Source organism: Pelophylax lessonae (assembly GCF_965119305.1).
Source record: "Pelophylax lessonae genome assembly, chromosome: 4".
In the NCBI taxonomy this organism is placed as follows: domain Eukaryota; kingdom Metazoa; phylum Chordata; class Amphibia; order Anura; family Ranidae; genus Pelophylax; species Pelophylax lessonae.
In genome coordinates, this window is record NC_138771.1 from 243312959 (window position 1) to 243333308 (window position 20350).

The 20350-nt window shown below is 44.5% G+C and overlaps 1 protein-coding gene across 1 annotated transcript in view; it reads right to left on the reverse strand.

Moving 5' to 3' along the window:
- Positions 1-16020, reverse strand: part of TWF1 (twinfilin actin binding protein 1) — a 76374-nt gene extending 60354 nt beyond the window's left edge. The window contains exon 1 of the mRNA XM_082255318.1: positions 15893-16020. Coding sequence (XP_082111444.1) covers positions 15893-15917 — 25 coding nt within the window. The 5' untranslated portion in view covers positions 15918-16020. The remainder of the gene's footprint in view (positions 1-15892) is intronic.
- Between the last annotated feature and the right edge of the window lie 4330 nt (positions 16021-20350).

The following is a 20350-nucleotide window of genomic DNA, read 5'->3' on the forward strand; positions in this document are numbered from 1 at the left end:
CTAAATTTGCTGTTAAAGGGAGCAGAAATGTTTACAAAGATTAGCACAAAAAGAATCCACAAACGGGAAATATAGCCGTTGATTTATTTACCTACCTATTGTAATCTAAAGTACTTTTTTTGCCCCAAAGGTCGTGGTAGGGCCTGTTCAAAGACTGTATTGTTAATCAGGCCTCATTCACACAGGTGCTGAACTTGTTTATGTGCCTGGAACCACCAGGTGCTGCGTGCTGGCAGTGTGCCAGTCTGTGGGGACCCAGCCACTCATCCTAGTTTGACAGGCAAGCTGGTGTGGGTCAGCAGCCCCAACATAGGCAGTTTGCGTTTGGGACTGCTTACCTGCACGCATGTCAAATTAGAATGAGTGGCTGGGTCTGTACAGCAAATTAATTCCCATAGACCTACAGGGGTTGCTTGAATGCAGTTCTATAGACTTACAGGGGCTCCCTGCATTCAGCCCCTGGTGGCTCCAGCAGCATAAACATATGGCCAATTCACAGTTTAGAGGCCTCAGCGCCCAAGTGAATGAGGCTTTAACAGTTACATATTAAAAAGTTTAGAGGCCTCAGCGCCCAAGTGAATGAGGCTTTAACAGTTACATATTAAAACATCAGCTGAAAAAGGGCCCATTCTATGGCATTATGGCAATTCACGCTGTGCTGCAACACACAAATACACCTTAAAGGAGTTGTTGCAATGCAGTGCATTGGTTTGAGGTGCACCCCAATGCACCATACTGGCAAACGTGTTGCTTTGCAACGCACAAACAATCGCCGAATGTGGCTGCTGCATGGGAAGACAATGTAATAGAGCAGCACGAAATGCCAGCAGAATGCTTGGATGTATAGGGAGAGGTATAAGCAGTAGAAAGAGAGAAGTGCTTATGCCGCTGTACAGAACACTGGTGAGACCTCACTTGGAGTATTGTGCGCAGTACTGGAGGCCATATCTCCAGTAGGATATAGATACACTAGAGAGAGTTCAGAGAAGAGCTACTAAACTAGTACATGGATTGCAGGAAAAAAAAACTTACCAGGAAAGGTTAAAGGACCTTAACATGTATAGCTTGGAAGAAAGAAGAGACAGAGGGGATATGATAGAAACTTTTAAATACATAAAGGGAATCAACTCGGTAAAGGAGGAGAGCATATTTAAAAGAAGAAAAACTACCACAAGAGGACACAGTTTTAAATTAGAGGGGCAAAGGTTTAAAAGTAATATGAGGAAGTATTACTTTACTGAGAGAGTAGTGGATGCATGGAATAACCTTCCTGCAGAAGTGGTAGCTGCAAATACAGTGAAGGAGTTTAAGCATGCATGGGATAGGCATAAGGCTATCCTTCATATAAGATAGGGTCAGGGACTATTCATAGGATTCAGATATATTGGGCAGACTAGATGAGCCAAATGGTTCTTATCTGCTGACACATTCTATGTTTCTATGTTTCATACCTTCCATTAGAAGGTGTGACAGGATACCATTCAGAATGAATAGCACCGTATCACACCAATGCATTTAATGTGAATTGTTGGAAAGCAAAAATGAATGCATACTTTACCACAATGCCATAGTGTGACCTTGCCCTTATACATTTTTAAACCAGTGTTTTATTGTATAACTGTTTACTAATAATGCAATATATGTTTTTATGAACATTTAATAAATGACACAGGACTCCCAGAGCACTACAGGTTAGCCAAAGCGACAGAAAGCACCAGTTGTCTCTCACTCCATTCACACTTGCGTGACTCAAAAGTGGCATGATTTACAGCGCAACTTTGAGAGCGACTTTACACTCTCTGGCACTAAGTGATATCAAAGTAGTGCTGTGACTTTGTCGCACCAATCTGATCAGGTGCCATTGAAAACAATGGGCTGCGTCATGCAATTTTGTGTGTCCAAAGCCACATAACAAGTCGCACAAGTGTGAATGGAGCCTAAAACTATACAGTGAGCTGTCAGATAAGAGAAAAGTAACTGTGATAAGTCATTCACTTAAGAATGTAAAATTCAGCCTAAGCCACTGAACTTTGTAAACAGTCTTTTCATTGGTAGTAAAGAGATGTAAAAAGAAGCCAAGAGCTCCACTCACTGGATGGATAAAAGACTACATTAGTACTTTTAAAAATATTTTTTTAGTCCTGTCCTTAATAAATAAAATATGGACAGTTCAGCTAAAGATTCCCTTTAAAAGTTAAATGATATTTCAGTACCTTGTGTTACTCTACATTCATAAGAGTAAGTAAGAGGGAAGTAAATAGTTTGATCACTTCAACTGCATAGAAGAGTGTTGTACAGAAGGCTTCTTCCTTATTAGGAGTGGACAAAGGCTGGTTTTGGTGCCTGATAACACTCAAGAGAAGGGACATGGCTATTGTATTGACACTGGAATGTAATAAATGTAAGGCAGTGTATACTTCTAAAACAGAGATATTCTGAGAGCACAAACACTGACATGCCCTGCTACAGTATGGAGTGTAAAGGCAGTTAACGGCAAGTCTGAGAACAATCTTGTGAAACCTGTTCAGTATTTTAGCAACCAACAAAGGGATAATTGTAAAAATCCAACCAAAGCACTTTCACAGGGTGATATTTAAAACGTCGCAACAGCAAGTGTGTCTGTTATGGAGACAAGAAAATGTCAAAAATCTATACATGGCTTCAGGGGCGTAACTACAGGGGTTGCAGGGGTTGCAATCGCTACCGGGCCCCATGCTCCAGGGGGCCCGGTAGCAAAACAGTGGGTGAACCTCTAGGATCTCAAAGGTCACACTTGCGACCGGGCCCTGGCATTTCACCACGGTGGGGAGGCCCCAAGATTGCAGGAAGGGGGCCCACTGCAGAACTTGTGAAAGGATCCTGATGCGGGACCATAATAAAAGGCCATGCAATGAGAGTAAAGAGCCCCAGGATTAGTGGGAAGAGCCCCGGGCTTGAAGGGAAGGGCCCCGGCCAGGGGTCTGGGGGGCCCTTCATGGTTTCTTGCATCGGGGCCCTGAAGGTTCTAGTTACGCCTCTGCATGGCTTATAGTTGACCTCACTGGGAGCATTGAATAATCTGCCACCTATGAGATTCCGATTGGCCCTTCTTCCAGCACTGATAGCATCTGCAATGAAAATACAGCTGGGGACCGACCATGCCTGTGTAGTGTGCCTTGAAAAATCCACCTATAGGCTGTACTGTCATCTGCAACAAGAGGTGCCTGATCAATGCCCTTATAACAGACTAGTTTAATAAAAAGGCTGCAGATTGTAAAATATTCTTATCATTACTGTACAGGATTTCCTTAAAAACGCAGTATGCCTATTTAAAAAATGCATCTCACATTTTGAATGTGCTTTCAACCTGTTTTTGTTGCATTTTCTGGTTTACCAAGGCTCCATTCACACCTGAGCGTATTGTTTTCAGGCGTTTTTTTCGGACATTTTTTACAGGCATTGACATCTAACAAAAATGCTTGTATTCTGCCAAAAAAGAATCTCATGTACTTTTTTGAGCTTCAGGTGACAAAACGAAATTGAAATGAATGGGATTTTGCTTGTTGGGCGTTTTTACGAGCTGAAAAAACGCTCAGGTGTTAACAGAGCCTAATTCCCAGTATAAACCTATGAAACATATGTGAACTGAGTTTGTTTCTAAGAAACTTATCAAGAGCCCCGTCTTTGGAATATATGTACTTTGACTACCATGCTGTCTTTATGGTGACTTACTCACATTGGGTCTGGATGGTTCCCTATTGGGAAGTTGGTCCTTTTATTCGAAAATTATGTGTACAAAACCATTGTCTGTTTACTGAATGTACCTGAATTTTTCACCTGAGAGACAGTGGCTTCACCTTGGCTTACTCATTTCCACCACCATGGGGAACATACACATGCTATGAATTTCAGTCTACCCTACTGGCGATCATTATTCTAGTAAAGATTAGGAGTGGGTTCCAGTGTATTCATGTGCTCATATAAACCGATTCCTGAAATGCATCCACATGTTGCAAACCCCTATGTGGAGAGTAAATTTTAATGTTGTGTGATAGATTGTTTAATGGTATATACAGTATCTCACAAAAGTGAGTACACCCCTCACACTTTTGTAAATATTTTAATATATCTTTTCATGTGACAACACTGAAGAAACGACACTTTACAGCTACAATGTAAAGTAGTGAGTTTACAGCTTGTATAACAGTAAATTTGCTGTCCCTCAAAATAACTCAACACACAGCCATTAATGTCTAAACTGCTGGCAACAAAAGTGAGTACACCCCTACGTGAACATGTCCAAATTGGGCCCAAAGTGTCAATAGTTTGTGTGGCCACCATTATGTTCCAGCACTGCCTTAACACTCTTGGGAATGGACTTGACAATAGCTTCACAGGTTGCCACTGGAGTCCTCCTCCACTTCTCCATGATGACATCACGGAGCTGGTGGATGTTAGAGACCTTGCACTCCCCCACCTTCCATTTGAGGATGTCCCACAGATGTTCAATAGGGTTTAGGTCTGGAGACATGCTTGGCCAGTCCATCACCTTTACCCTTATCTTCTTTAGCAAGGCAGTGGTCGTCTTGGAGGTGTGTTTGGGGTCGTTATGTTGAAATACTGCGCTGCTCCCCAGTCTCCAAAGGGAGGGGGGTGATGCTCTGCTTCAGTATATGTTGGCATTTATGGTTCCCTCAAGGAACTGTAGCTCCCCAGTGCCGGAAGGACTCATGCAGCCCCAGACTATGACACTCCCACCACCATGCCTTACTGTAGGCAAGACACACTTGTCTTTGTATTCCTCACCCGGTTGCCACCACACATGCTTGACACCATCTGAACCAAATAAGTTTATCTTGATCTCATCAGACCACAGGACATGGTTCCAGTAATCCATGTCCTTAATCTGCTTGTCTTCAGCAAACTGTTTGCAGGCTTCCTTGTACATCATCTTTAGAAGAGGCTTCCTTCTGGGACGACAGCCGTGCAGACCAATTTGATGCAGTGTGCGGCGTATGGACTGGTCACTGACAGGCTGACCCCCCCCCCCCCCCCCACCCACCTCTTCAACCTCTGCAGCAGTGCTGGAAGCACTCATACGTCTATTTCCCAAAGACAACTTCCGGATATGACGCTGCGCACTCAACTTCTTTGGTCGACCATGGTGAGGCCTGTTCTGAAGGGAACCTGTCCTGTTAAACCGCTGCATGGTCTTGGCCACTGTGTTGCAGCTCAGTTTCAGGGTCTTGGCAATCTTCTTATAGTCTAGGCCATCTTTATGTAGAGTAACAATTCTTTTTTTTCAGATCCTCAGAGAGTTATTTTCCATGTGGTGCCATGTTGAACTTCCAGTGACCAGTATGAGAGAGTGAGAGCAATAACGGCAAATTTAACACACCTGCTCCCCATTCACATCTGAGACCTTGTAACACTAACGAGTCACATGACACCGGGGAGGGAAAACGGCTGATTGGGCCCAATTTTGGACATTTTCACTTAGGGGTGTACTCACTTTTGTTGCCAGCAGTTTAGACATTAATGGCTGTGTGTTGAGTTATTTTGAGGGGACAGCAAATTTACACTGTTACACAAGCTGTAAACTCACTACTTTACACTGTAACAAAGTGTCATTTCTTCAGTGTTGTCACATGAAAAGATATAATAAAATATCTACAAAAATGTGAGGGGTGTACTCACTTTTGTGGGATACTGTAAGAGTCGGTTCACACTGGGGCGACACGACTCCATACTACTTCGGGGGCGACTTGTGCATTACAATGCACCACGACTTCGGAGCGACTTGCAGGGACTTCACATAATGGAAGTCTATGCAAGTCGCTCCGAGGTTGCCTCGAAGTAGTACAGGACCCTTTTTCTAAGTCGGAGCGACTTGTATCGCTCCTATTAGAACGGGTCCTGTAGCGGTCAATGGACCGCGACGGTGCGCGATTTGTCAGGCTGACATGTCGCGGCAATGTGAACCAGCTCTAAACAAGTTGTTTTTATAGTACTGTTTCTCTTCTATATGTCCACACAAAGTCCATGACTACATATTCCTTTCATAGTTGTACATGATTTGCTAGGATATCACACAGTCTGGGCTTCTCGCTCGCTATAGATACCTGTGAAATGTGACTTAAAAAACCCACCAAAACTGCAGTCATGATGCCTTTTTGATGCCTGCGGGATCCCTGTGGAAGCTGGAAATCACTGTATTAGTCTCCACTGCTACAGTGATTGCCGCTAGCTTCTAGTTCCTGTGCTGATGATCATCCATTTACATCCCTCTTTCCATAGGAATGCATTGATGTCTGTTTTTCATCCATCAGCGGATGGATGAAAAACGGACGAACAGTCTGCATGTGTGAAAGGAGCCTTAGGCTCCATTCATACTTGTGCGACTTTGGACATCAAAGTCCTATGACAAGTCACAGCCTATTCTTTTCAATGCACCTGTTCAAATTGGTGCGACTTAAAGTCGCAGCAACTTTGAAAAGGTGCCTGCACTACTTTGGTGTGACTTTTGTTGCGACTTTGGTCCAGAGAATGCAACATTGGATCAAAGCTACACCAAAAGCTGCATCAAAGTAGCACTAGAGATTGTGCGATTTTAGAGATGCGCTAATGTGAATGGAGCCTTACCAAAACTAAATTTGAGGAGCTAAACCACCCAATCAATTTCTATACAATCAGGCAGGTCCTTGCACTACATTGCTGTTTTTTTTTTTTTTTTACCTTGATCCCCTGGGGCGCAAGACTCCACTCACACTACATTGCTGTTGGCGTATATAAAGAAGACTGCGCAATCAGATTGCAACATTTGTGGTGAGCTTCAGACACATGTATGAAAAGTAATAACAAGCAATTATTTTTGCTCATAGAGAATCATTTAGATCATTATCTAATTTTTACCTCCACACTCTATTAATAATAGTAAAAAGCCGTCAACAAGAAACTTTTTACAGTAAAGGCACCATGATCTCTGTCTGACTTGCCATAGTACATGGTTAGAACAGCAGGAGTTCAGCATGCTCAATGCCATAGTGAAATGTGGTGCCAGGCCACTTTTCTTTCACCAGAACGTGTGTTCTTGTAATGTTCTTTATTTTCCACTTTACTTTGTAACATAATGTATCGGAAACTATCCAGCAAAGTATAAAGAAAATGATAAAGTAACTATAGAAGCAAATTGTAATCAAAGCTATAAAAGCAGCAACAAACATTGCAGGTTCATGTATCACCATTAACCATAATTAATCAGGATCCATTGACACCACTGAGCTGCAGCTACATAAACGCACCTAGGCAGCGTAGCACAATGCTTTTTGTTTTAAAGTGATACTAAATCCACACTGGTTTTTTTTACATCGTCCCTTCTATTTCTGTATGTGGATGATGGCACTGTAATTATTTTAATTTAAAAAAAATCTAAGTACCTTTTTCCTAATCAATATATATAGTTGTCACATGGACCCAGTTCTTTCCCAATCTGTCTGCAGGGAAACATAAGCAGGAGAAGCTTCTAGTCCTCTACTGCTGGTCACATGTTCAAAAAAAAAAAAAACCAGCCCTTGGGATACAGAGTAAAAATTATTCTATCAATAAACTGTTATAAATTGTCATACAAATATATTTTAAATCAAATCCTTATTATTTTGTTGAAAGAACATGGTGTGGTCAGATTTCTGCCAGTCACGCCCTCCAGTCTTAGAATAAGAGGGAGGTGAAGCCACCAATCAATATATATATATATATATATATATATATATATATATATATATATATAATATCCCTATTGTGTTTGGCTGGTTAGTGGGCTGTTATTTACCGCTGTGTACACACCCACATGTGTGACTCTATAGTCACATGGGCTGCTCAGATGTGCTAGGGAGGAAATGATCAGCATAGAAACTCTGAGCGTGTGCAGAGTTGCCACCACAGCTGTAAAATCCCTAGCTGAACTGGGGACGTAAACAGAAGGAGGAGATAGAGAACAGCAGGGTTAACCAGGTTTTTTGTAGAATACAGAAAACAAATCTCTTAGTAAAAAGAGTGAGTCTGAACAGCATGTAATACAACATTAAATGGTAGTTTTTATGATGTGGGTTTAGTGACACTTTAAAGCGGAGTTCCACCTAAAAGAAAAAAAAAATGACATAAAAATACCCCCGGGACAGTCAGGGCTAGTACATTCCACAATGGCTAGCCTCTGTACTGTCCCGGGGTGCACTTACCTGCAAGAAATACTTACCTTGAAAATGTATTCTCCAGCGCTGCCATCTCAGGTGAGAGCAGCTTGAAGCCAGCGCGATCCTCTTCTGCGTCCTCTTCGGTCCCACGATGCACTGCACCGGCCCCGCCGTCACCTCCGGTGCGGCAGCGTCATCCCTGCACAGCTTCTGGGCATGCCCAGAAGCTGTTTAGAAGGGAATGACGCGTGTGCACCGGAAGTGACGTCGGGGCTGGTGCAGGCGCATTGATTCCTGGGAGCGATGACGTTCAGCTCCCAGGAATCATTGCAAGCCAGGAAGTGACGACTCGCCGTGGCCGCCGAGGGGAGGAAGAGGAAGTAAGGTAAGTATATTTTCTTCTAATCCAAGGTAAGTAAAAATAAAAAAAAAATGTGATTATTCATTTCTTTTTAAGGTGACCTGGACCAAGAAGATGGACAGAAGTGTAATTTTTAGGGTGGAACTCCACTTTAAGAACCACAATGCACATATGTGAGCTGGTGTGTAGGTTGTGGTAGGCAGCTTTCTAAAAAATGCTACACATTCATTAAAATATACTTTGCCGTGTACTGGCAGCTGATTTAAAATGAATAAGTTATCTTGAAACAATGCGCAGTTAGGCCATTAGCGATTAGAGGCAACAGACCCAGCAGGGGTACCCAATGATAAGTTGCAGGCAGAAGCCCCATTGAAAGCAATGGGAGGCTGACAGCTCCTGCAGCTATTTGCGGCCGTTCACAAGTATTTGAACAAGCAATGATTACCTGCAAATGATCGGCCCTGGATCCAATGCTTTGTGCACTGGTGCAATTTATTTGATGAAGGGGGGATTATGGCGTGGGGTTGTTTTTCAGGGGTTGGGCTTGGCCCCTTAGTTCCAGTGAAGGGAACTCTGAAGGCGTCAGCATACCAAGACGTTTTGGACAATTTCATGCTCCCAACTTTGTGGGAACAGTTTAGGGATGGCCCTTCCTGTTCCAACATGACTGCGCTCCAGTGCACAAAGCAAGGTCCATAAAGACAAGGATGAGCGGGTTTGGGGTGGAGGAACATGACTGGCCTGCACAGAGTCCTGACCTTATTTCTATAGAATTTCTTTGGGATGAATTAGAGCAGAGACTGCAAACCAGGCCTTCTCTCTACATCAGACGCTTCTGGAAGAATGGTCAAACATTCCCATAGACACTCCTAAACCTTGTGGAAGCTGTTATAGCCTCAAAGGGTGGGCCAACTCAATATTGAACCCTACGGACAAGACTGGGATGCCATAAACGTTCATGTAAAGGCAGGTGTCCCAATACTTTTGGTAATCTAGTGTAATACCCATATTTACTGAAGACAAAGGGGCTTGGGGCTTCATGTGCTGGTGGTGCAGTGATTACCCATACTGCCCTACACTGCTACAGCACAGCTAGCACCAGATACTCACCAGAGCGGGGGGGGTTCGGGGGCTGTAATTTAATACCTCTCTAAGCTGCTCATTCTGTTCTGCAGTCCAGGGTCTGATTCCCCCTAAAAGCCATGATCTAATTTCTGGAGGAAAACCATATGCACTGTAACTAGCTTCTCTCCGAAATGGCCTGACTGACTGGCTGTATGCAGATGGATCAGTTAGAACCTTGATCTCGAGGGGGGGGGGGGGACTTTTAGCTATAACAAATAATATAAATATCAGAATAAAAGTGAGGCATTCAGGAGGTGGCAGCATCTCCTCCAGAGGCCCTTTAAAAAGAAGTCCACTACAGATTGCTTTGCTATGTGGGGAAAGGGCTGCCCATGTGAATGAGCCCTTAGACAGCTGCCAAAGAACAAGTGTCCCCATTGGATGAGTTCCTCTCTGTTATTAGGATTTGTCCTCACTTTCATTCCCAGTGGCACTGGTTATCAGGACAATTAGAGAGACTTATGCCCCATACACACGTGCAGATTATCTGCAGACTTTTGTCTGCAGACTTACCAAAACCATATAATATGAGGTCAAACCTAAACACTTTCAATTTGTATGCAATCCGGCAGGCCCTTGCACTACATAGAAAAGGTAAGTCTGCAGACAAAAGTCTGCAGATAATCTGCACGTGTGTATGGGGCATAAGGGCCGATTTACATCTATGAGAACGCATGTGTTACAGCAGCGCACATTACATGGCATTGATGCGCTGCAGTGCCATTCATTTTGAATAGCACCCCATTGCACACAGCCTCATCCAACAGGTGTTGAAGATAGGCAAAAACAACTGGGACAGCGCTACAACCTCTACTGTGATCAAAAGGTGGCTCTAAAACGCGGTGCTCAGGCTGCAAGGTCTCTGGAATCTCACTAATGCACAATACCACAAAGAAAAGCTGGCACATCAATATACATCAGCATATGTCTATATGCTAGCCATGATTAAAGTGGTTCAAAGGATTTTACCTGAATGCATTCTCTGCATTAAGGTTAAAAAAAAAAAAAAAAAACTTTTAATAGTGGTTTCCCCCCCAGGCGCCCTAAATACTCACCTGAACTCGATCTCTGTCCATCGCTGTGCATGTCTGCAGCAGCTCCTCTCCCAGCTAACACAGGCTTGGCTGAGAGCAGCAGGGGCCATTGGCTCCTACTGCTGTCAATCAAACCCTATGAGTGGGGGGGGGGGTGAGGCCGAGCTGGGCTCTGTCTCTGAACAGACACAAACAGTCTGGCTTGGGATCAAGCCCACACCAGTGCCCCCATGGGAAGCAGCTTCCTATGGAGGCACTCAGTAGGGGAGGAGCCAAAAGCACCTGTGGGGGACGCGAGAAGAGGAGGATCCAGTTACTCTGTAAATAACCAATGCACAGAGCAGGTAAATATGACAGATTTGTTTTCATTTCAAGCTTTACACTCACATTAAGGCCTGAGCACCCGAAACACGTTGGCATTTTTATGGCTGTGTTTTACTCTGTACAATAAAGGACAACCACTATGCTGATCTATAAAAATGTGCAGGCTTCTCTTCATGGTATTAGTAAAATAGGCAGTTGGGTTGCATATTTTCTGCTTCCTGACCGCCTATCAACGCCACTCGCAACTTGTAAAGCCGGGAGTTGATGGAGAGGCGTGTAAAGGGCAGTGTTAGTGTTTGCCTTACGTCACAGTGAGGCAAATATAGTGCTGCCTGCTGAGTTCTGCAGACCTTGATATTTTGCAACCACCTCTATCCACTTCTACTGAAATGTGCCAAAAACACACTACAGAGTGCAAAAGCTTTAAAAGTGATCACTACCTCTTTTACCAATGTAAAAAAAAAAAAAAAGAAAACTCACAGGGTGTTCGGGGCTTATTGCAACCTTAACATCTGTGCAATGCACAATGAATTTTAAAGCAGCCTTTAGGTGCCTAGACAAACTTATGTGTCACAGCACCTATAGGCTGCTTTAAAATTTAGCATTTGTGTGAATTTAGCCAAAGCACATGGGATGCAAGGTAGTGCAATGTATCATAACACGTAGGGATGCACCAATACCAGTTTTTTTAAGGCCCAGTACAAGCACCGATACTTTTTCTCAAGTACTCGCCAACACCAATTACCAATACCTATTTTGTCTTTGGATGCATTGATTTTTTTACACACCATGGTTCACACCAGTGTGGCTTTAAAATCACACTACCTCAGCACGATTTCAAAGCTGCAGATCAGTGCCATTTGGACCTCCGAATTCATTGCAGCTTGCAACTTTATTTAACAGAAGTTAATGCAAGTCCCAATAAAATCATAAAGACGTAGTGCAGGAACCTTTTTTAGAGTCGCCACGATTTGAACTGTTGTATTGTGGCAACTGGGTGGGAAATGTCAAATCGCATGACAAACCTCACTGGTGTGAACCAGGGCTTACAGTCTGAGGACTTTAAGGTATCAGTTTTACTATTGGAGCATTTTCAGGACTACAAATACTCATGCAAATGCTTATTATCAGCACCTATACTGGTATCAGTGCAACGCTAGTAGCACGTTGTGGTGCTCTGCTGAAAAACATTCTGCATCATGTTTGAACTGGAGGAAGCCCAACGGCTGCCTTAATGCAATGCATGTTAGTGGGCGCTAACCGGAATCAAGAAGAGCTGTTGTATGGAGAGCTGGGTGGAACGCGGACTCCTTCACACCAGTGACGTCAACGCGTTTCGCATTCATCATGCACGCTTCGTCCAAAACGCGTTGACATCACTGGTGTGAAGATGTCCGCATTCCACCCAGCTCTCCATACAACAGCTCTGCTTACTTTCGGTTAGCTTCTGGCTACAATCACCGAGTTCCAGACGCCGTGCGTACGGCGTTAAAGGCTTCTCCAGCGGCTATAAAAGCAACTCTTTGAAAATCAGCCGATGACTTCTACAAGGGGACCAGTATCCGCAATGGATGGGGGTAAGGAATTCACACTTAAAGCCAAAAAGCAACTTTGTTCTGGGGATCCCTATTATCAGTATCAAGGACTGACTTGCATGTTGAATCCTACCCCAAAGAGTCTGTTTCAAGCTGATTATGCTACCCCCAGTTAAATGCATTATGTGTCGGCATCTTATGCTAGCAAACTGTCCGGCCATCTGTATTGGGTGCAACGCTGCCGCGTGGAATTAATGTGTTTATGAAGCCTATATGACTGAAGGTAATCTGTCCAGTAAACCTTCCAGAGATACTGCAACATTGCTGGGATTACCTCCAGATTCAGGATTGGAAGTTTACTATTATGAACTGCTTTACAGCCCTGCGCTATCTTTGGAATTAAACTTCCTAACAAACAGTGCCAACAATAATGTGGACAGTTTTTTATAACTGCTCAATAACACGGATAAAGCAATACTGAATGACTGTGAGCTGTAGAGTACCTCGGTTCTCTGCTACAATGAAGGGGAGCTGTTCCCCAATGAGCTGGATGTCTAACTATTTACATGGAGCTGTAATACACTACTAGGAATCCAGTGCTTGCCTAGTGATGGCCCGACTGAGTGACTATGCCAATTTGCTGGCTTGAATGTGGCTGTATTGCCAAGGATAATCTCAGCAGTATTCTGTGGTCCGAGAGCATGGATGGACGTGTGGGGCCCGTCTATGTGCCGGCTGAGTGACTGGTACTTTTAATGTGTGGCATCACTGGGTGTCTTAAGGTTTTTTGCCAGCTGCTAATTAGACAGTTGGATCGAATGCGTCAGTCTACATTTAATAAAAGCTATTTTTGCATTTATATCGGTGTTGAATTCCAATTGCAGCTTTTCTGTTGGATTTCCTGCTTGAGGCAGGACTCCGACTCTTTTATTGCTATTATGACTGTAATAGCTGCTGGAGCTCCCGGTCCAAATGACCGTACGATAACCTAATATATTCTTAAGGAAGTACCATCTCCAACTTCCACGGCTTGCTGATGGTTTTAGGACCTTATGAACTATTTTACCTTTTGTGTTGACAGCAAGACACATGTCCGCTAACATCTGCCGCCCCATAGAGAACAAGGGTGGTCCAATCGGGTCCGCCTGAAAAACAGACAGGGGGACCCAATTGGTCCGCTGGTGGAAAAGGGGCCTTACAGCCAAGGAAGCGGTTTCTTTTTGATATGCGATTGCCATGGAGCTGCACTGATCAGTTAGGACAGTGGTCCTCAACTCCAGTCCTCAGGGCCCACTAACAGGCCAGATTTTAGGTATTACCTTGGGGAGATGCAGACTAGAATACTGCAATACTGCAATCACTTAGCAGCAAATGATATCACCTGGGATGTATTTCAGTTAACTTGCAAACCTGGCCTGTTAGTGGGCCCTGAGGACCAGGGTTGAGGACCACTGAGTTAGGACACCAGCCATTTCATGGTTTGACAGTTTAGTTGAGGACGTAAGCAAATGAATGACAGTTCACAGGAACGTTAGGTCCCTTTCACACATGTGGACCGCTCATTTCATCAGTTCAGTCGCGTCAAAATGGATGAAGTATTCATCAGTATTTTATCAGGTTTTCATCAGTGCTCGTCAGTTTTTTTTTACATCCAGAACCAATGCAAAAACGAATGAAAAACTGACCATTTGTCAGTTTACATCCGTTTTTCATCCGATCCATTTTTTTTTTTTTTTAACGGAAGAAAACTAGAGCTTTGATCAGTTAAAAAAAACAGATGATGACGGGTGCTGATGTAAATGGATGATCATTCGTTTTTCCATAGAGATGCATTGATGTTTTTTATCCGTCAACGGATGGATGAAAAACAGACAAACGAACAGCATGTGTGAAAGGGGCCTTACTAATTTTTAAACAAGCGCCAGGCTCCCTCAGAAAAAAAAGTCAGCATCAAAAAATACTGTAGTTGCTGACTTTTAATATTAGGACACTTATTAGTCCTGCAAGAATTTGGCCTCTTTTGCTGCGTTAACTGTGCTACACACAGTGAGAACAGTTACTGGACAATTTTTTGTAGAACTGGTAGATCAGTGGCCCCCCAATACCACAGATTGCAGTGGGGTGTTATCTGAGTATACTTTTATACGGGGGGGTGAACTTCCGGATGACTTTGCCGCATTGAAGTCACCCGGAAGTGGGAGCGGGTACTTGTCAAAACCAGACACCTGCTCCTCCCTTTCCCTCCGAAAGGTGCCAAATGAGGCGGTGGGTGGTGCAAATAAGCGGCGCTTCCCTTTTTGGGTGGAGCTCCGCTGGAAATTGGTGGGGTTAGTTTCCGCTTTATGATCTACTGCTGTTCAGGGGCTCGGGCTTTAGAAAAATGGCAGCCTCCAGCAAGAAGAAACAGGAACAATGCTGTAGGAAATTGGCAGCACATTATTGAAGTGTAACTCCACTTTTGTTATTAAAAAAAAAACATTATCCTCTGGGTGATCTCTGTACATTGCAAGGATCACAAACTTTGTTGCAGATTCCTACTTTTTGTGATTTTGAGGAATTCACGGTTTGTTCCTCTGTGCGGAGTGGGTCTAATGGGAGTGGTTTCATAATTATCAATCAGCTGTGCACCTGCAGAGCACGAATGAGGAAATCTGCTGGTCCTGCATCCCTTTAGATGTGTTCCTAGTGCAACTATCTCACCAAAAACGTGTTCCAGGGGATGCCAGAGATCTGACTCATGTGTTAGTGCAGAGTTCTGGGAAAGTCAGTGAGCCAATCACACAAGCAGGAAATTATTTTTGGGGACATATACAAATTCGGTTTACAGAACACCTCCAGGTAGCCGTATTACATTCAATTACAATACAATTGAATATAATTACAATATGCCTTGTGTCGCCATTGTACACGCTATATTGTTTTTTCTTTTGTTTACCCTTTAATGTAGAATTCATGTTCCTTGCTAAAGAACATTATTTTTTATCATGTCATTATGGGTAAGTTCTGCTCTAACTACACCTATGTGAACAAGGCCTAAACCTCCCTAATGGGGACACAAACAGCAATACAAAACCAAAAGAAGGTTCTACCTCTCACCACTCTGTCCAAATGTAAAATAAAAAATAAAATAAAAAAAACTTCTGTCTTTATATACTTTAAGATAGCGCAGAGAAAGGGGCAGGTGCCTCATTCTCCTATACAGAGCCCTTTATTGCTGTTAGATAATAACAAGGAAGTACAGATAAGAAGCAGCGTGTATCCTCTTCATACATCCCGGAAGAGCACAGCACAATGGAGTCACACACAGGTAGAGCCCCTCTCTCCCCTCTTCCCCCCCTCACTCACCCTGAATGCCGGTCTGGTGAGACATGACGGTGAAGAGCCCGCAGCTGGTGAGGGTGAACCAGGAAGTGACAGGGCTGAGCCGGCACCCGCGGGATACACGTCATCGGCCCGTACACTGGTTGCCGAGCAACCGAGCCCAGTCCCAAACTCAGCCAGCCTAGGACACGCCCTCTTGTGGTGTGCAGGGACGGAGAAGAACGGCGCTGCTATGATCCTGACTGACCTCATTATACACACACCTGTCCTCTTCCTGGAATGTAATCCGTCACACACACACACACACAATAAACACAGCTTCCAATGTCGCCGCTCAGGTTTTTTTTTTTTTTCTGACAGTTCCAATCTGTCAAGTTGTAGTTGCTGTCCCCTATAAAGAGTTTTCCACTTACTTCCTGTCCTGGAGTTCATCCTAAAGGCGAAGTCCATTGAAATTAACCAATTCAATTAATAAATCAAAATTGGTTGCATGCAAAAATGTAAGAACTGCACCCGTGATAGAAAAAAAAAACTTAAATATATATATAAAAAAGTGCATTTATTAACCATTTGCTTACTGGGCACTTAAACCCCCCCCTCCCCCCCTGCCTAGGCCAATTTTCAGCTTTCAGTGCTCTCACACTTTGAATGACAATTGCGTGGTCATGCAACCCTGTACCCAAATTAAATGTATATCATTTATTTCACACAGATAGAGCTTTCTTTTGGTGGAATTTAATCACGGCTTGTTTTTTTTTTTTTTTTTTTGCTAAACAACCACAAAAAAATTTGAAAAAACAATTTTTTTTAGTCGTTTGCACCCCTTTAACCCCTCCCCACTGATGAGGCTGCACTGATGAGGCTACACTGATGGGCAATGATGAGGCTTCACTGATGAGGCAGCACTGATGAGGCTGCACTGATGGGTACTGATGAGGCAGCACTGCTGGGCACTGATGAGGCAGCACTGATGGGCACTGATGAGGCTGCACTGATGAGGCGGCACTGATGAAGCAGCACTGATGAGGTGGCACTGATGAGACAGCACTGATGGGCACTGATGAGGCAGCACTGATGGGCACTGATGAGGCGGCACTAATGGGCATTGATAAGGCAGCACTGATGAGGCTACACTGATGGGCACTGATGAGGCTGCACTGATGAAGCAGCACTGATGGGCACTGATGAGACGGCATTGATGGGCAGTGATGAGGTGGCACTGATGAGCACTGATTTGGAACTGTTGGGAACTGATGAGCACTGATAGGTTGCACTAATGGGCACTGAGTTGGAACTGTTGGGCACTAGTGAGGCGGCACTAATGGGCACTAATGAGGCTGCACTGATAGGTGACACTGATAGGTGACACTGATAGGCAGCACTGATAGATGACACTGATGAGGAAGGACTCAGTGATCATAGAGCACACTGCCCACGCACCGCAGAGGGCATGCTGGCAGAGCGCTCATGGAAGGATGTCATCCCGGCAAAGTAAGCCCCCTCTCTAGCCATCGTTTGGGAGTGATTAACCCCTTCACTGCCAAAGCCATTTTTGGGGGGGGTTTTTGCACACAGGTTTGAAAAGTAATTTTAGTCCTGATAATTACTTAAAACCCCAAACCTCATATATTTTCTGAAAGCAGACACCCTAAAGAACAAATTGGCAGTAGTTCACATTTTTATGCCAGACATTATGTGCACAACGGTTTGTCAAGCATGGTTTTAAGTGCTTGGGTGTAACTTTATTTTTTCAGGTCCACCTGAAAAACTGACAGACTGAGCCAATCAGAAAGCCTGAATGAAAGGGTCCCTAGTCTACTAGTCCATCTAACACTACAATCTCCTCAGTTTGATAATGCTGCTGTCCAAAGGTGACTCTGTTGATCCTCCATAGATAGAGGAACCACCCTAGGCCTGAAAGTGTGTCACTGGTCAGATCACCAGGTGAAAATAAAGGAAATACAAATAAAACAAATGCAGCCACCACAGCTAAGGATTCGTAAGCTACAATATATATTACATTTTTCTTTTTGGGTTTACATATGCTTTCATTTTTTGCATGGGAGCCTTCAAAGATTTGCAACTGCTCTGCAAACTATTCCTCCAGCCAGAAGCCTGTACTGAGGTACAGACCTTGTGTAATGGGCCTGGAGGAAGTATAATGTACTACTAGTGGGGTGACATCACTACATTTGTGCTCTATTCATATCTATTATTCCCTCTGCTGCAGTGGCAGATGAGACTTGTAGTCTCTCCATTCATGGATCTCTGTGAATGGATGAGATGGCTCTGTGGGTAGACCCTCACACAGTCATGCCGATATCAATAAATTAGCCTGCAGAAAGAAGCACCCTTGTAGAAGCACAAAAATCTTTCACACTTTTAGCACCCTCCTAGATAGGTGCTAGGATAAAAGCATTGTTATGCTTCATCTGCTTATCAGGGGAGCCTGATCTGTAAGTTATGCCAGTTGCATGTGTCCAGGTGTGAGTCACTTGATCTGAGGGAGTGTCCCCACTGTATCCAATAGGGGGAGCCTGTTGGACAGTGGAGGAAACCTAGCCAGTGGCAAACGGGGTTTTGTGGCAGTCCCAGTGGGAGGGCACCACTGCAGTGCATCCAGGGATTGACCATAAAAACCAAGGGCACATGTGACAGGGCGTCTTTGGCGGAAAGCAGAGTCCCAGGAGGAGGATGACAGCTATCTCTCCTCCTGCAGTCTGAGGAAGGTGGTCACAGGCAGTCGGCCTTGTCAGCCAGGTGTGGAGCTGAGCCTGAAGGGTCCTGGAAAGCTGAAAGTGGAGCTGCAGGCATAGTCAACTAGGAAAAACAGTGTCCGTGAGTTCCAGGGGGCTTGCCAAGGGGTCTGCCCAGGAAGGGGGACCACTCCAGTGAAGTCAGAGGGCAGAAGGTCAGCTTACACAGTTAGCAAGAGTAAAGGGGGGTGCCAAGTAGAACCCTGAAGAGTAAGAGTAAAGGGGGTGCCAAGAAGAACCCTGAAGAGTAAGAGTAAAGGGGGTGCCAAGTGGGATCATGAAGAGTAAGAGTAAAGGGGGTGCCAAGTGGGACCATGAAGAGTAAGAGTAAAGGGGGTGCCAAGTGGGACCACGAAGAGTAAGAGTAAAGGGGGTGCCAAGTGGGGCCATGAAGAGTAATTCACTACATAGTTCGCCTATCAAATACTTCCCTTCAATGGCAAGGTGAAGCAGCCGCCTTGCCGCACTCAATTCAGTTAGAAATCCTCCAGTTGTGTATAGTTCATCAAGTTGGAGTATCCCACTCATCCCTTCTCCCATCCCAAGTTCTAATAAGATACAAAAAACCAAATCCCCTGGACTGTTTCCTGACTGAGCCAAACACTTAAAGTACTAAGAATCCATAAGTTGTTGCTATGGGTAACCCAGGGAGATCTGCATCAAGCAGCTCCCAAGGGAATAGTGCTACACACTCTTTACAACTCTACCCACTTCTATGACAATAAATGGGACCCCTGGTTTAAACATGCGGGAATTCTATTCCAACCAATTTCATTCAGATAATAACAATTTTAATAAGATGTTGATTAGGGTTGAGCGGACACCTAGATGTCCGTGTTCGACGGGTTCGGCCGAACTTTAAAAAAAAGTCCGGGTCCGTGTCCCGGACTTTTACCGAACTTTTCCCGGACACCGAACCCCATTGAAGTCAATGGGGACCCGAACTTTAAGGCACTAAAATGGCTCTAAAACACCAAAGGAAAGGGCTAGAGTGCTGCAAATGGCAGCAAAACGTAATTAAGAGCATGGCAAGTGCTCTGCAAACAAATGTGGATAGGGAAATAACTTAAAACAACAAAAAAAAACAGAAAAATAAAACAATGTTCTTCTTCATCTCTGAAGGACGAGGCCCATATGGAGTAGGAGGGAGGTTGAGGTGGTGGTGGATGTGGCGGTGACATAGGCGTGCGCACAGGGTGTGCTGGGTGTGCCTGGGCACACCCTAATCACCTAGGGCACATAGCATTGCCAGTGAGGAGATGGGAAAGATCTCCCTGGGACCTGCTCTGCTCTATTTCTCCTTGCCTACAGGTACATGGCCCCGATACATTACTCTCCCTGCTGGCAAACACATGCATGTGTATTTCAACTTTGGGGTGCACACCTTAATGCAATAGGCTGCGCACACCTATGGGCGGTGTAGGTGGAAGCGGCGGTGGAGGAGGACCAGGGCCGGATTAACAGCATCATGGGCTTGGTGCTGAGGATTTTGAAGGGCCTTAGGGCCGTGCCTTGCCATGCACCCAGAGGAGGAAGGGTGCAGCCATGCATGCCTAATTCAACATGGGATGCTGTCTCTGAAGCCCATAAACACATCCATGCATCGCCAACTGTCCCTCCTTGTCCGGCCTTCACGCTGTGTGGGGAGGTTCTGAGGGTGCTGCCTGGGGAAGCGAGCATAGAAGCCAGACTTCTGTGTTTACAAGTGACAGAAGAGCGGTAACAG